Below are 17,461 nucleotides of genomic sequence, written 5' to 3'. Positions count from 1 at the left end.
CCAGAGACTAGCAGAGGAACCTGGAAACAATCCTAACTGGTTCTGCCTCATGGCACTAAAGGACAGTTACTTGTTATCCACTCCACATCCCCTGATATCTCTGGGGGCAAGCTGTTATATAAAAAGGGCAAAAGAACCTGGGATACTTTACTAGCAATGCTTACAAGAACATAATCCATAAATAACATCTGATACTACTACTACCCCACCTAAAATAACTACAACATTCTACACCACTGTTGAAGGTGTAGCCCTGGTTGCACTGGTCCCACCCTTAGCAGCTTTGGCAGAAAGTATTTTCAACCCCTGAAAAAAGGTGAAGTATGGACTCTGCTCAGGCGTCTTTCTACACCTACTACGCTAGGTTACAAACAACCAAGCGTTTCAACAGACGAGGTTGGGTTCGAAGACTATAAAAATGCATTGTGGTTTCTAGCCAGCATAGGTTAATAATTACCAAGAACAAGGGAGTGGACATACAGAATACTACTGAAGAAACCATTCGTACTACTGCCATCCTCCAGTTACTGTACCAGTGGACCAGAAAAGAGACACCCAATGGTCCTTCAATACCTGGCTGCCTTTCTTCGGAGTGGAGTAGCTTAAGTAATATCCTCTATTAATAACCACTGTTTATATTTACTGGCACAGTAAGAAGGTCCGGGTCTGACCTTTCATGTCCTCCCCCACTGTAGAGCCCTCAGGACGAGCGAGCACGCACGCCCACACACACTGTTGGTGCCCCTCAAAGTGGATGATCGCCTCCCTACGTGATTATTTTCTTGTGAAGTGCCAAATTTTCTTTACAATTTTGTGAAGTGCGGAGGTCTCTCTAGGATTTTCACATCAAGAGAGCAAGGAGGGGGAAAAATAATAGAAAATACAAATTTCTGTCTCTCTCTCTGCGAGGCTCTTCCTGTGGCAGGTTGTGCAAAATGACAGATTGCGAGTGTGAAATCCAAGTTATTTAGGGGAAATGGTAAGCATAATCAAAAACCTATTCAAATGCAAACACTAAAGCAATGTGAATGTTATCCATCTCAAAAGGGTAGGCAACACTGTTGTATGTGCAGTTGAGGCTGATGATATCACAAAATGGACTGTCTGTTAGACAAATGTATTGATCGCGGGGCAGATTGGCCTCAATTGATCAGCAATGCAGTGTGTGCTGTTCATGTGTGTAAACATCACTGCGGTCGGTATGTTTAACTTTTAAGATGCACTATGCAGAAATCACGCCGCCATTTCCTGGTTGCTAAAATTCGAATAGTTGCTAAAATTCAGTCTGCGACAAAATAAGCAAGTACAGTGTAGACTAGAGAATCATTGTACCATCTAAACCGCTGTTGTATACCGTTTCTGACCAAAAGTGTGTGGACACCTGCTCGTCGCACATCTCATTCCAAAATCAGGGCATTAATATGGAGTTGGTCCGCCTTTGCTGCTATAACAGCCTCCATTCTTCTGGGAAGGCTTTCCACTAGATGCTGGAACATTGCTGCGGGGACATGCTTCCATTCAGCCACATTAGTGAGGTCGGGCACTGATGTTGGGTGATTAGACCTGGCTCGCAGTCGGCGTTCCAATTCATCCCAAAGTTGTTCGATGGTGTTGAGGTCAGGGCTCTATGCAGGCCAGTCAAGTTATTTCACACCGATCTCAACAAACAGTTTCTGAATGGACCTCGCTTTGTGCACGGGGGCATTGTCATGGTAAAAGGGCCTTCCCAAAAACTGTTACCACAAAGTTGGAAGCACAGAATCGTCTAGAATGTTATTGTATGCTGTAACGTTAAGATTTTCATCCACTGGAACTAATGGGCCAAGCACAAAACATGAAAAACAGCCCCAGTCCATTATTCCTCCTCCACCAAACTTTAAAGTTGGCTCTATGCATTCGGGGAGGTAGCGTTCTCCTGGCATCCGCCAAACCCAGATTCATCCGTCGGACTGTCAGATGGTGAAGCATGATTAATTTCTCCAGAGAACGCATTTCCACTGATCCAGAGTAAAATGGGAGCGAGCTTTACACCACTCCAGCCCTCGCTTGGCAATCTTAGGCTTGTGTGCGGCTGCTCGGTCATGGAAACCCATTTCATGAAGCTCCCGGCGAATAGTTATTGTGCGGACGTTGCTTCCGGAGGCAGTTTGGAACTCGGTAGTGAGTGTTGTAACTGGAAAGATGGCTTTTATGCGCTACGTGCTTCAGCACTTGGCGGTCCCATTCTGTAAGCATGGCCTACCACGTCACGGCTGAGCTGTTGTTGCTCCTAAACGTTTCCACTTCACAGAAAAAGCACTTATAGTTGCCCTTGGAAGCTCTAGCAGGCAATATATTTGACAAACTGACTTGTTATTCTACTGCCAATGTTTGTCGACGGAGAATGCGTGGCTGTATGCTCGATTTTATATATCCGTCAGCAACGGGTGTGGCTGAAATAGCCAAATCCACTAATTTGACGGGGTGTCCACATACTTTTGTATATAGAGTGCATTCAGGAAAGTATTCAGAACCCTTCCTTTTTTCAACATGTTACAATACAGCCTTATCCAAACAACCTACACACAAAACCCCATAATGTCAAACAAAAACAGGTTCAGAAATTTGTGCAAATGTATGAAAAATGTAAAATAACATTTACGTAAGTATTCAGACCCTTTACTCAGTCTTTTTTTGAAGCACCTTTGGCAGCGATTAAAGCCTTGATTCTTCTTGGGTATGACGCTACAAGCTTGGCACACCTGATGCATAAAAGCATCAGCTATTCCGGACGACTGTGGGATAATGCTCTCCATAGCCAACGTGAGTAAGACCTTTAAAGGTAAACATTCACAAGGCTGCGGGGCCAGACGGATTACCAGGACGTGTGCTCCGGGCATGTGTTGACCAACTGGCAGATGTCTTCACTGACATTTTCAACATGTCCCTGATTGAGTCTAATACCAACATGTTTCAAGCAGACCACCATAGTCCCTGTGCCAAAGAACACTAAGGCAACCTGCCTAAATTACTACAGACTCGTAGCACTCACATCTGTAGCCATGAAGTGCTTTGAAAGGCTGGTAATGGCTCGCATCAACACCATTATCCAAGAAACCCTAGACCCACTCCAATTTGCATACCGCCCCAACAGATCTACAGATGATGCAATCTCTATTGCACTCCACACTCCCCTTTCCGACCTGGACAAAAGGAACACCTATGTGAGAATGCTATTTGTTAACTACAGCTCAGCGTTCAACACCATAGTACCCTCAGAGCTCATCACTAAGCTAAGGATCCTAGGACTAAACACCTCCCTCTGCAACTGGATCCTGCACTTCCTGACGGGCCACCTCCAGGTGGTGAGGGTAGGTAGCAACACATCTGCCACACTGGAGCCCCTCAGGGGTACATGCTCAGTCCCCTCCTGTACTCCCTGTTCACCAACGACTGCATGGCCAGACACGACTCCAATACCCTCATTAAGTTTATAGACGACAACTGTGGTAGGCCTGATCACCAACAACGACGAGACAGCCTATAGGGAGGAGGTCAGAGACCTGGCCGTGTGGTGCCAGAATAACAACCTATCCCTCAACATCACCAAGACTAAGGAGATGATTGTGGACTACAGGAAAAGGAGGACCGAGCACGCCGTTATTCCCATCGACGGGGCTGTAGTGGAGCAGAATGAGAGCTTCAAGTTCCTTGGTGTCCACATCACCAACAAACTAGAATGGTCCAAACACACCAAGACAGTCATCAAGAGGGCACGACAAAGCCTATTCCCCCTCAGGAAACTAAAAAGATTTGGCATGGGTCCTCAGATCCTCAAAAAGGTTCTACAGCTGCAACATCGAGAGCATCCTGACTGGTACGGACACTGCTCGGCCTCCGACCGCAAGGCACTACACCAAAGATCTGGAAATCAGCATTTGTCCTACCACTTTTAAAAGGGGGAGATCCAACTCTTTTAAATAATTATAGGCCAATCTCAAAGCTGTCACTCCTGGTGAAAATACTTGAAACCCTTGTAAGTGAACAGCTAAAATAGTAAATAAAAACAAACTCTATTTTATCAATGTACCAATCGGGCTTCAGGAAGAAGCATAGCACAATTACAGCAGCCATGAAGGTTTTAAATTATATCACTGAAGCCCTTGACAAAAAACAGCACTGTTTCTCACTTTTTATTGATCTCTCTAAGCCTTTTGATACAGTTGATCATGCTATACTAAGGCAGAGATTGTTGAGTGTAGGTCTTTCGGAGCATGCAGTTGCATGGTTTGCTAACTATCTGTCTGATAGACCTCAGTGCACTCAATTTGATGGGCTTATGTCTGTTATATTGTCTATCCATAAGAGTTTGCCCCAAGGCTCTGTACTTGGTTCAAAATGCACAACTTCATTTTGATACTGTTATTTACTGTTGTGCCTCGTCTCTTACAAAAGCTTTCCAGAACTTGCAAACTGCTTTTTATACGGTTCAACATACAGTGGGGCAAAAAAGTATTTAGTCAGCCACCAATTGTGCAAGTTCTCCCACTTAAAAAGATGAGAGAGGCCTGTAATTTTCACCATAGGTACACTTAAACTATGACAGACAAAATGAGAAAAAAAAATCCAAAAATCACATTGTAGGATTTTCTATGAATTTATTTGCAAATTATGGTGGAAAATAAGTATTTGGTCACCTACAAACAAGCAAGATTTCTGGCTCTCACAGACCTGTAACTTCTTCTTTAAGAGGCTCCTCTGTCCTCCACTCGTTACCTGTATTAATGGCACCTGTTTGAACTTGTTATCAGTATAAAAGACACCTGTCCACAACCTCAAACAGTCACACTCCACTATGGCCAAGACCAAAGAGCTGTCAAAGGACACCAGAAACAAAATTGTAGACCTGCACCAGGCTGGGAAGACTGAATCTGCAATAAGTAAGCAGCTTGGTTTGAAGAAATCAACTGTGGGAGCAATTATTAGGAAATGAAAGACATACAAGACCACTGATAATCTCCCTCGATCTGGGGCTCCACGCAAGATCTCACCCCGTGGGGTCAAAATGATCACAAGAACGGTGAGCAAAAATCCCAGAACCACACGGGGGACCTAGTGAATGCCCTGCAGAGAGCTGGGACCAAAGTAACAAAGCCTACCATAACAAAGTCTACCATCAGTAACACTCTACCCCGCCAGGGACTCAAATCCCGCAGTGCCAGACGTGTCCCCCTGCTTAAGCCAGTACATGTCCAGGCCCGTCTAAAGTTTGCTAGAGAGCATTTGGATGATCCAGGAGAAGATTGGGAGAATGTCATATGGTCAGATGAAACCAAAATATAACTTTTTGGTAAAAACTCAACTCGTCGTGTTTGGAGGACAAAGAATTCTGAGTTGCATCCAAAGAACACCATACCTACTGTGAAGCATGGGGGTGGAAACATCATGCTTTGGGCTGTTTTTCTGCAAAGGGACTAGGACGACTGATCCGTGTAAAGGAAAGAATGAATGGGGCCATGTATCGTGAGATTTTGAGTGAAAACCTCCTTCCATCAGCAAGGGCATTGAAGATGAAACGTGGCTGGGTCTTTCAGCATGACAATGATCCCAAACACACCGCCCGGGCAACGAAGGAGTGGCTTCGTAAGTAGCATTTCAAGGTCCTGGAGTGGCCTAGCCAGTCTCCAGATCTCAACCCCATAGAAAATCTTTGGAGGGAGTTGAAAGTCCGTGTTGCCCAGCAACAGCCCCAAAACGTCACTGCTCTAGAGGAGATCTGCATGGAGGAATGGGCCAAAATACCAGCAACAGTGTGTGAAAACCTTGTGAAGACATACAGAAAACATTTGACCTCTATCCTTGCCAACAAAGGGTATATAACAAAGTACTGTGATAAACTTTTGTTATTGACCAAATACTTATTTTCCACCATAATTTGCAAATAAATTCATTAAAAATCCTACAATGTGATTTTCAGGATTTTTTTCTTCTCATTTTGTCTGTCATTACAGGCCTCTCTCGTCTTTTTAAGTGGGAGAACTTGCACAATTGGTGGCTGACTAAATACTTTTTTGCAACACTGTAAATAAGACATTTCTGTTTTCTATTTTTAATTAATTTGTAAACATTTCAAAAAACCTGTTTTCGCTTTGTCATTATGGGGTATTGTGTGTAGATTGATAAGGAAAAACATTTAAATACATTTTAGTTTAAGGCTGTAAAGTGACAAAATGTGGAAAAAGGGAAGGGGTCTGAATACTTTCCGAATGCATCTTTTCCATAACCAAAAATATTGTATTTTTAGCTGGTGTACAAAACCGAAAGTAAAAGACGCACTAAAAACTTAGCAGAAAGCATAGAAATAGCACATAACAGATCTACCACTTCTTAGACTTCCTTTCAATGAGTGTGTGTGTGTTTCACTATTTTTTGATCATCATAGGGCTAATCTCCTGCGTGTAACAGTATAACTTTAAACCGTCCCCTCGCCCCGACACGGGCGCGAACCAGGGACCCTCTGCACACATCGACAACAGTCACCCACGAAGCAGCGTTACCCATCGCTCCACAAAAGCCACGGCCTTTGCAAAGCAAGGGGCAACACTACTTAAGTCTCAGAGCAAGTGACGTAACTGATTGAAATGCTACTAGCGCGCACCCGCTAACTAGCTAGCCATTTCACATCCGTTACACTCACCCCCCTTTCAACCTCCTCCTTTTTCCGCAGCAACCAGTGATCCGGGTCACGGCACCAATGTAACAGTATAACTTTAAACCGTCCCCTCGCCCCGACACGGGCGCGAACCAGGGACCCTCTGCACACATCGACAACGGTCGCCCACGAAGCATCGTTACCCATCGCTCCACAAAGGCCACGGCCCTTGCAAAGCAAGGGGCAACACTACTTAAGTCTCAGAGCAAGTGACGTAACTGATTGAAATGCTACTAGCGCGTACCCGCTAACTAGCTAGCCATTTCACATCCGTTACATGCGCATGCCGACACCCTAAGAACCCAATTCTTATTTTCTTTCCATATCTGATATTTTTTTCTGACTGTCCACACTCAGTTTTACATGTGGCCCCTATCAGATGTGTGCATTCACATTGATGTAGCCTCTGAAGTATCACACATACTCAATTCTCATTTCCTGTCACTGTTCCTTTCCATTTTGGGTAGTTGTCGTGGTAACGGCAGGTCATGTGCTAAAAATCTAAGCTCCAGACTGAGGTCACATATGAAGCATCAGAATTGTTTCTACTAAATGTGTATGTGATCAATAAAATGTTATTTGAATGAATGCAAGCATGACTAAGACGCTTTGGATAAAAGAGTCTTCAAAATGGCATATATTATTATTAAATGACCGACTCATCAAAGCAGAAAAGGACAAAGCTGATAATTTACTCAAGCACTAACCACCTCCCTGAAGGATCATGGCAAAGCAGGGCCAGGGCTCAAAACAAGGCAGACAAACAGCAATCCCATTACAGATCTACAAACTGCTCATCTCACAGTCATTGGATAATCAACTTCAGTACCAACTGTGGAAATCTGATTATTAGAAAAAGACTCATTATACATGTGCTTCAGTAGAGCAGCTCCAGTACATTTGGCGATTGCACTCTTTCCATTAGTACCCTTTGGTGCTAGACAGAGGAGAATGGGCTCTGCAATGAGGACCAGCCACCAGCCCATACCGCTGACATGTAGCCTGCATCCCAGATGGGGGGCTGAGGTGAAATGAAGGCCACACACCACTTCTGTACTTCCATCTCCTCAATGTGTTGAATAATATCATGATGTTTTTGGGATATCCGGATGGTCGTAATAGATGCAACATCAAATTGTTGTAAAAAAGCTAGATAGCCAATACTCCATTCATATGAAACAGCCTACCTGTTGGTTGATCATTGTAGCCTAATCCTTCTCATTTAGCCAACGTAATTCTGTAATTTTGCATTGATTCTGTAATTTTCCATTGATTAGAAATCTCCCAATTAACTTGCTACACATGGAGCCTCTGTAGCGCCGCTACGTGTGAAATGTGTGTAGGCTACCTGGACGTCTTTAAAAAAAATGGAGCGCACTCATAAAAACTCTATTTTATAAAAATGACAAATTTAATGGTCTATCCTTGTAGGCTATGTAGCAATGTCACAGATAACTTGACAAAGCATTTATTGTTAAAATAGGGATATTTTTTTTTTCTCTCTCAAAAATGAACACTCTACCAAGTAATCAAATACTGACGTCCGTTCGGATATTTGAATGACTGTGCCCATTCTTATATAGGGCTATAGTCACTCACAGATAGTATGATCACTGACCTAGCTACAGTACTAAGCTAAAGTTGATCTAATATAAGAGCCAGATGTAATAGGGCTATATGATCAAATGTAATTCTGCAGCCAGGGGAGCCCTGAAGGCAAGACCAATAACATTTACACACACATCCTAATGAGTTCACCAACTAACAGACAACTTGAACATGAAAGACAGATATCCAAAGCTGCTGTGTGTATTGCCAAATCAACCAACAAACATGTGAAGATATTTTCTCTTTTTGCAAATCAAAACCTTACTGCTAGAGGTTTTACAAACTTCTCCTTAAACCTAGACTGAATAATTATGAAATACTCACGTAGGAAGTGCTTTTCCAGTAAGGCAATTTCCAGGTGGCCTTTCACCTCATTGAGTCCATCTGTCTCAGTCCTCTGATAGTCCTGGATGGCTGCGGCCATAGCAAGTGTCCCCGGACCAGCCTGGATGTGGGCACACACACACACACACAAGAACACGCAGTCAGGAGAGAAGAATAACCTCCCTACCAATGTGAGCTACTGTGGACACCTGCACACAGCACCTCAAAGCTCACACACACACAAAGATAAATGCAGGCAAGCTGACTGCAGAAGACTCCATTTCACCATGCAGTTTCTCCCTGCACCATCCAGCCTAGCTCAAACTCTAGTGTAATTATGTATGCAGACTATCATCTGAATCATGACCCAACACACAGAGAGAGAGAAAGCGAGCGAAACTAAGAATATTGTGAAAGTACACAATGATAGCCACAGAGTTACATTGAGATAGTAACTAGTGTTGGTACTGTGCTACTCAAAAAGAGGGGAGGAAAACATCTAAATTACTTGATTTCAGATCCTCTCAGCAGGGGGAAAAGCATAAGAATATGCAAAGACAGCTTGTGTCAGAAGGTGGGAAATCAGTGCACTTTAGTAACGATGAGTGGGAGAGGAAAATACCACAAGCCCAGCTCTGATTAAAAGGTCTCCTCTCAGATGAATAAAGCTAGTACATTTCGACAAGGGATATTATAATTCGCTACTGTACTACAACGTACTGTGTAATTTATTAATGAATAAGACTCGTCAAAGCCAGGTCTCAAGTCTTCCACTTTTACACTGAAACAAGTTAGCAACAATGACTGACACAAGAAGAATATTGACAGACATTGTGAAACATGTCAGACACACATCCCTTACGGACCATTAAAAAGACAACCAGAAGAAAACATTCCATTCATATGATTGTCTTCAACATGAACGTCTGAGCACCGATAAGGCAGTGTGTAGGTAGAAACTGCTAAATAATGTTAATCAATGATTGCATACGGCACATATTTTCCAAACTCTATTTTAGCTTAGAATATGCCATATCTAGGCCAGATTTAAGGCTACTTTGAGAGTGCAATTACGATGGGAAAGTAGTGCTCGTCTGCTCTGTAAAATGTAGTAGTAGGAGTACATTAACACCATCCCTCGCACCATTACCCAGAGAAGCAGTGACCCAATTCACTAAGTCTGCTAATTGAGAAATGGGCCCTATTAATGTACATAAATTTATTCCATCTGTGTAAATTAGACCTTACTGTTAATTATATGTACCCCATAAAAGTGCAACAAAGAGTTAAACAGCGACAAATTACAGGCCTGCTATGCCTACCTGTTGGTTGATCATTGTAGCCTAATCCTTCTTATTTAGCCAATGTAATTCTGTAATTTAGATTCCATTTTGCATTGATTAGAAATCTCCCTCTTAACTTGCTACACATGGAGCCTCTGTAGCGCCACTTTGATTGAGCTAAGTGTGAAATTTGTGTAGGCTATCTGTATGTCTTTTTTTTTTTTTTTTTTAATGGGGTGCACTCAAAAACTCTTTTATAAAAATGTCAAATGTAATGGTCTACCCTTGTAGGCTATGTAGCAATGTCACAGATAACTTTAGACAAAGCATTTTCATTGTTAAAATAGGCCTGCTGTGGAGGTAAATACAGTGCCTTTCAAAAGTATTCATCCCCTTGTCATTTTTCCTATTTTGTTGCATTACAACCTGTAATTTAAATAGATTTTTATTTGGATTTCATTTAATGGACATACACAAATTAGTCCAAATTGGTGAAGTGAAAAAAATAACTTGTTTCAAAAAATTCTGAAAAATAAAAAAATGGAAAAGTGGTGCGTGCATATGTATTCACCAGCTTTGCCATGAAGTCCCTAAATAAGATCTGGTGTAGGGTTGCAAAGGGCCGAACATTTTCCGGGAAATTTCTGGAATTTTTCTGGAAATTTTCCATGGGAAGTTAAGCCCATATGGGTTTTAGCTTGCTTGAGCCTGCTAACTGAGGAGTGTTAATTCACCTGTTTCCATACATGTTTCATTTTAAAACATTTATCTTACAAAGGATTTGTTTAATCTAACTGCTTAACTTTTATCTGTACATGGAATTGGATTCGTTTTCGTTTTCTAATCTTTACAGGAAAATGCCACGGGCACTTATCTGATGTGTGGAGACATTTCACTGCAGCTAATGTAGAAAGAAAAGCTGTGAACATTTGCAAATACTGTGCCAAATCATATGTGAGGAATGCAACAAAGATGCAGAATCATCTGGCCAAGTGCATAAAGTTCCCTCAGCGCTCACAACAAGCAACCTCTGACAAAAGTCCCTTCTATTCGAGGTGAAAATGATTAATCAGACACCTTATCGATAGCAACAGCTCATGTTCCTCCTGGTATCAGAAGTTTCTTTCTTTCTTGCTCGAGCTGTGTATGCAAATGGTTCACCTCTGATGCTCACAGGCAATGTGTATTGGAAGACATTTCTGAATGTTCTTCACCCAGCATACACCCCTCCAACCAGACATGCTTTATCTACTCATTTCCTGGATGCAGAGTTCAAGTGAAGGTCAAGCAAATCATAGAGAAAGCAGAATGTATTGCAATAATCTCTGATGGGTGGTCGAATGTTTGTGGGCAAGGAATAATTAACTACATCATCTCCACCCCTCAACCAGTGTTCTACAAGAGCACAGACACAACGGACAACAGACACACCGGTCTCTACATTGCAGATGAGCTGAAGGCAGTCATAAATGACCTTGGACCACAGAAGGTATTTGCATTGGTGACAGAAAATGCTGCAAACATGAAGGCTGCTTGGTCTAAAGTGGAGTCCTACCCTCACATCACACTCATTGGCTGTGCTGCTCATGCATTGAATCTGCTCATCAAGGACATCATGGCACTGAAAACAATGGATACACTCTACAAGAGAGCCAAGGAAATGGTTAGGTATTTGAAGGGTCATCAAGTAATAGCAGCAATCTACCTCACCAAGCAAAGTGAGAAGAATAAGAGCACCACATCAAAGCTGCCCAACAATACCCGTTGGGTTGGTCTTGTCATCATGTTTGACAGTCTCCTGGAGGGGAAGGAGTCTCTCCAAGCACAGTCTGCTGATATGAACAGCCCCATCAAGATGATACTCTTGGATGATGTATTTTGGGAGAGTGGTAAGCAGCATGAAACTCCTGAAACCTATAGCAGTAACCATTGCGTGGATTGAGGGAGACAAAGCCATCCTGTCTGATGTTCAGACTCTGCTTGCAGATGTAAGAGAAGAAATCCGTACTGCCCTGCTCACTTCACTGTTTCTCCAAGCAGAGGAAACTGCAGTTCTGAAATGCATCAAAAAGCGTGAAGATCTCTGCCTGAAGCCCATACATGCTGCAGCGTACATGTTGGACCCCAAGTATGCTGGCAAGAGCATCCTGTCTGGTGCAGAGATCAACAAGTCCTATGGTGTCATCACTAATGTGTCTCGCCACCTTGGTCTGGATGAGGGCAAGGTTCTTGGCAGTCTGACGAAGTACACTTCCAAGCGAGTGCTTTGGGATGGAGATGCAATATGGCAGTCATGCCAACATCTCATCTGCCACCTGGTGGAAGGGACTGTGGATCTGAGGCTTTTCCCCCTGTTGCCTCCATCATCCTCCAAATCCCACCGACATCAGCCGCCTCAGAGAGCAACTGGTCCTTGTTTGGGAACACACACACCAAAGCACGCAACAGGCTGACCAATACAAGGGTTGAAAAATTAGCGGCCATCTGGGCAAATTTGAGACTTTTTGAGCCTGACAATGAGCCATCCTCAACAAGGTTGGAAAGTGACAGTGAAGATGAGGCCTCAGAGTCTGACGTTCAAGAGGTGGACACTGAGGTGGTCCAGGGAGAAGACATGGAAGCCTGAGAGGAAGACAACCAAAGCTTTAGTTTCTAGACTATCGTTTTACAGATGTATGTTGAAAACGTTTTTTGGGAGATGCGATGGATCATTTGGGGATCATTCAATATTTCCTTTATTTTCTTGTTCAGTGAAATCATCATGTGAAGAGTCAACTCATTTAAAGTTCAATTTGTAACTAAATAGTTTTTTTTATTTCTATTGGAAGGATTTAATAATTTACAATTATGCCTACTTATGATAAGGTCAAATGTTTGTCTCCATATATGGTGAATGTATTCAATGCAAAAAAAATCAACATTGAAATGGTATTAATATTAATTCCCATACATTCCCATGGAAATGTTCCACCCCTGAATATTCCTCAAAGTGTGCAACCCTAATCTGGAGCAACAAATTACCTTCAGAAATCACATCATTTGTAAAATAAAGTTCACCTGTGTGCAATCTAAGTGTCACATGATCTCAGTATATATACACACCTGTTCTGAAAGGCCCCAGAGTCTGCAAAACCACTAAGCAAGTGGCACCATGAAGACCAAGGAGCTCTCCAAACAGGTCAGGGACAAAGTTGTGGAGAAGTACAGATCAGGGTTGGGTTATAAAAAAATATCAGAAACTTTGAACATCCCACGGAGCACCATTAAATGCATTATTAAAAATGGAAAGAATATCGCACCACAACAAACCTGTCAAGACAGGGCTGCGCACCAAAACTCACGGACCAGGCAAGGAGGGCATTAATCACAGGCAACAAAGAGACCAAAGATAACCCGGAAGGAGCTGAAAAGCTGCACAGCGGACATTGGAGTATCTGTCCATAGGACCATTTTAAGCCGTACACTTCTCAGAGCTGGGCTTTACAGAAGAATGGCCAGAAAAAAAGCCATTGCTTAAAGGAAAAAATAAGCAAACACGTTTGGTGTTCGCCAAAAGGCATGTGGGAGACTCCCCAAACATATGGAAGAAGGTACTCTGGTCAAATGAGACTAAAATTGAGCTTTTTGGCCATCAAGGAAAACCCAATTCTGGCGCAAATGCAACACCCCTCATCCCCCTGAGAAAGTCATTCCCACAGTGAAGCATGGTGGTGGCAGCATCATGCTGTGGGAATGTTTTTCCATCGGCAGGGACTAGGAAACTGGTCAGAGTACAAGGAATGGATGGATGGTGCAAAATACAGGGAAATTCTTGAGGGAACCTGTTTTAGTCTTCCAGAGATTTGAGACTGGGACGGAGATGCACCTTCCAGCAGGACAATGACCCTAAGCATACTGCTAAAGCAACACTCGAGTGGTTTAAAGGGGAAACATTTAAATGTCTTGGAGTGGCCTAGTCAAAGCCCAGACCTCAAGCCAATTGAGAATCTGTGGTATGACTTAAAGATTGCTGTACACGAGCAGAACCCATCCAACTTGAAGGAGCTGGAGCTGTTTTGCCTTGAGGAATGGGCAAAAATCCCAGCAGCTAAATGTGCCAAGCTTATAGAGACATACCCCAAGAGACTTGCAGCTGTAATTGCTGCAAAGGGTGGCTCTACAAAGTATTGACTTTGGGGGGTGAATAGTTATGCATGCTCAAGTTCAGTTTTTTTGTCTTATTTCTTGTTTGTTTCACAAGAAAAAATATTTTGCATCTTCAAAGTGGTAGACGTGTTGTGTCAATCAAATGATACAAACCCCCCAAAAATACATTTTAATTCCAGGTTGTAAGGCAACAAAATAGGAAAAATGCCAAGGGGGTGAATACTTTCACAAGCCACTGTACATTTGGAACAGCTATCCGACTTCAGTTCTGACTAGTTTATAAAAAGATAAAGACAAATTATAATAAATACCAGCGTGAGAAGACCCACCTTGTTCCTGTTTTCATGACAACAAATCCCAAACAAACGGGGCACTGTACTGAACTGGCCTAAGCCCAGTTTCACATTTCCAAGACATGTTTGTTAAGTGGTTAGACATTACAGGGGCTGTGCTAAACCCTAATTCTGCAGCAGAGGCTTTCTAGGTCATGAAAGGCCCAACTTCTCCAACGGTCCTTTCTTATAGACTCGATGTGCACTTTAGTAACCAGATCGGCCAACTGAGAATTCACACCAGTACCACGTTTGAGCATTTTTTTTTTTAAATCACACTTCTTCGGGCATTTCATTAGGATGCAAACAAGGTGGCCCAGTGTGTGATGACGTGATCAAATGACTCAAAACTTTGATCTGTTCGAAATCATAGTTTGAAATGAAAGATATTTCTCCATCTTTAAACGTCAAGAAGTTATCAACCTCGCTCAAAAAAAATAAGAACATGAATGCACAAGAATATGCAGAGAAATTAAATAAGATAATTGAAAAATACTTGTTCTTGTCATGCACTAAGCGAAGTTGAGTTGGCCGGTAGTACGCTGCGGCTAGGCCCTGGTCTGCTCTAGTCTGACTAAGGCCTGCAGTGACACAGACAGCGATTGGACAGCTTTCTCTCAATCCTCGAGTGGACTAAATCAACAGAAAGGGGTTTGCATAAACATCAAAAGGAAGACATTTTGGCCGAAATTCCCCCGAAACTGGCGGCGGAACCTCGAGATGGCGAGTGAGTGGACTTCATGAAGTGATCTGGAAGATGTCAAACTAGATTAGGAATGCAAAACAAAGATGTATTTTGTTTGAGAGAGAATTAGGGGAAGTGAAGAGTGAAGAGATACAATTTCTGTGGTTATATTATAATACCAATATTCACATACAGGAGCACTCACAGGGTCTTGCAGTTCTTCAGTGTCTTTAATTTTAAGCAAGGGCTTAGGCTTCATCAGGATCTCTTCGCTACATTCAGTGTCAGATGTGTTGGGCGATTCACCTAGATCCAGGAACACATCTGGCCGTTGGCCCCGAAACCGGATTTTGTCCAATCGCTTTAACATGTTCAACACAGTCGTCTTGGTCTTTATCTTAACGTGGCATATGGCATCCCTGCAGGGACAAAAAGGAAGAAAGACAGGTGATTACAATCAAATATTGTACCGGCAACTCACTGACCAGGGCACGTCTCCATGAGATAAAAGGGTTGAATTGTCTTCAATGAAATGTCTATATGAGCAATTTGAAATGCCAACTCAAAGATTCCTGTGCAACAATATAGTACTTACTTGTGCACTCCACATGACGTTGCATTCTAATACATAGCCAAATGTCTATATTCTACCTTCTTAACTTTGACCCCTTGTAATCTAGAATCCACTATTCTAAAAAGTATTCTTTCTCCAAAACTTCACTGGATGGTTATACATGTTGCACCAGCTTCCTAAAGTAGGGTCCGAGTGGTATGAGGCCAATGGGTTTGTGACGGAAGGCGTGCGGGTGAGTTGGGTAATCATTTTAGGACTGGGCCACCCCTGTATGATCTCTTTACTGTATGTAGGTAAGACAGAAAGCTGGACCCTTTAGCCTCTGCCCAGAGAGCGAGATCAGGAAGAGACAAAGACGAAGTGGAAAAGAGAGAAAGTGAAAAAGAGATAGAGATATGGTACATGGCCAAATTTCATCATCGCATCATAGCACCCATTCATCACGAGACGGGTGAAATTAGTTGCCCTTTATAAGATTAGATCCCAAGTTTAAATTTAGGAGGAATTCAAATCATTCCACCCAGAGCACAGAAGAAAGCCAATCAGAAGTACAGAATTTGAACCCGCCCTCAGGAGTGCTACCAGACTGACCTATAGTATAAAACACGTCCTGGGATCAAACATGTGTTGCCTGCTCTGGAAATAAACTGAACAAAAATATAAAATGAAACATGCAACAATGTCAAATATTTAACAGAGTTACAGATCATAAGGAAATCAGTCAATTGAAATAAATTCATTAGGCCCTAATTTATGGATGTCACATACCTGGGAATACAGATATGCATCTGTTGGTCACAGATACCTTAAAAAAAAGGAAGAGGTGTGGATCAGAAAACCAGTCAGTATCTGGTGTTACCACCATTTGCCTCATGCAGCACGACATCTCCTTCGTATAGAGTTGATCAAGCTGTTGATTGTGGCCCTTGGAATGTTGTCCCACTCCTCTTCAGTGGCTGTGCGAACTTTCTGGATATTGGCGGGAACTAAAACACGCTGACGTACACATCGATCGAGAGCATCCAATACATGATTAATGGGTTACATGTCTGGTGAAAATGCCGGCCATGGAAGAACTGGGACACTTTCAGCTTCCAGGAATTGTGCACAGAACCTTGTGACATGGGGCCGTGCATTATCATGCTGACACAGCAAACCTTCTTGCCACAGCTCGCATTGATGTGCCATCCTGGATGAGCTGCACCACCTGAGCCACTTGTGTGGGTTGTAGACTCCGTCTCATGCTACCACTAGAGTGAAAGCACCGCCAGCATTCAAAAGTGACCAAAACATCAGCCAGGAAGCATAGGAACTGAGAAGTGGTCTGTGGTCACCACCTGCAGAACCACTCCTTTATTGGGGGTGTCTTGCTAATTTCCTATAATTTCCATCTGTTGTCTATTCCATTTGCACAACAGCATGTGCAATTTATTGTCAATCAGTGTTGCTTCCTAAGTGGACAGTTTGATTTCACAGAAGTGTGATTGACTTGGAGTTACATTGTGTTGTTTAAGTGTTCCCTTTATTTTTTTGAGCAGTGTATATAGGATGTTCCATGACTAGAATACAGTATATACATATAAAGTGGGTGAAGCAGTATGTAAACATTATGAAAGTGACCAGTGTTTAATGAATATGTACATACGGCAGCAGTCTGTGAAGGTGCAGGGTAGCGTACCGGATGGTAGCTGGCTAGAACAGGGACTAAGGTTCAGGGCAGGATACTGGGCGGTGGCCGGCTAGTGTTGACTGTTTAACAGTCTGATGGCCTTGAGATAAAAGCTGTTTCGCAGTCTCTCTGTCCCAGCTTTATGCACC

General features: G+C 42.8%; 1 protein-coding gene across 6 annotated transcripts in view; it reads right to left on the bottom strand.

Moving 5' to 3' along the window:
- LOC129855024 (GRAM domain-containing protein 4-like) overlaps window positions 1–17,461 on the bottom strand; it is a 53,198-nt gene that overhangs the window by 29,264 nt on the left and 6,473 nt on the right. For 3 of the 6 annotated variants that reach the window (XM_055922266.1, XM_055922270.1, XM_055922269.1), the window contains exons 2-3: window positions 15,263–15,488; window positions 8,624–8,744 (exon numbers count right to left, since the gene is read on the bottom strand). In XM_055922266.1, coding sequence (XP_055778241.1) covers window positions 8,624–8,744; window positions 15,263–15,488 — 347 coding nt within the window. The remainder of the gene's footprint in view (window positions 1–8,623; window positions 8,745–15,262; window positions 15,489–17,461) is intronic. The other 3 variants (XM_055922268.1, XM_055922272.1, XM_055922271.1) reach the window with 1 other exon arrangement.

This window comes from Salvelinus fontinalis, chromosome 5 (assembly GCF_029448725.1).
Source record: "Salvelinus fontinalis isolate EN_2023a chromosome 5, ASM2944872v1, whole genome shotgun sequence".
NCBI classification, from domain to species: domain Eukaryota; kingdom Metazoa; phylum Chordata; class Actinopteri; order Salmoniformes; family Salmonidae; genus Salvelinus; species Salvelinus fontinalis.
Note: the sequence above shows the minus strand (reverse complement) of the source record. Positions and strands in the feature narration are given on the sequence as shown.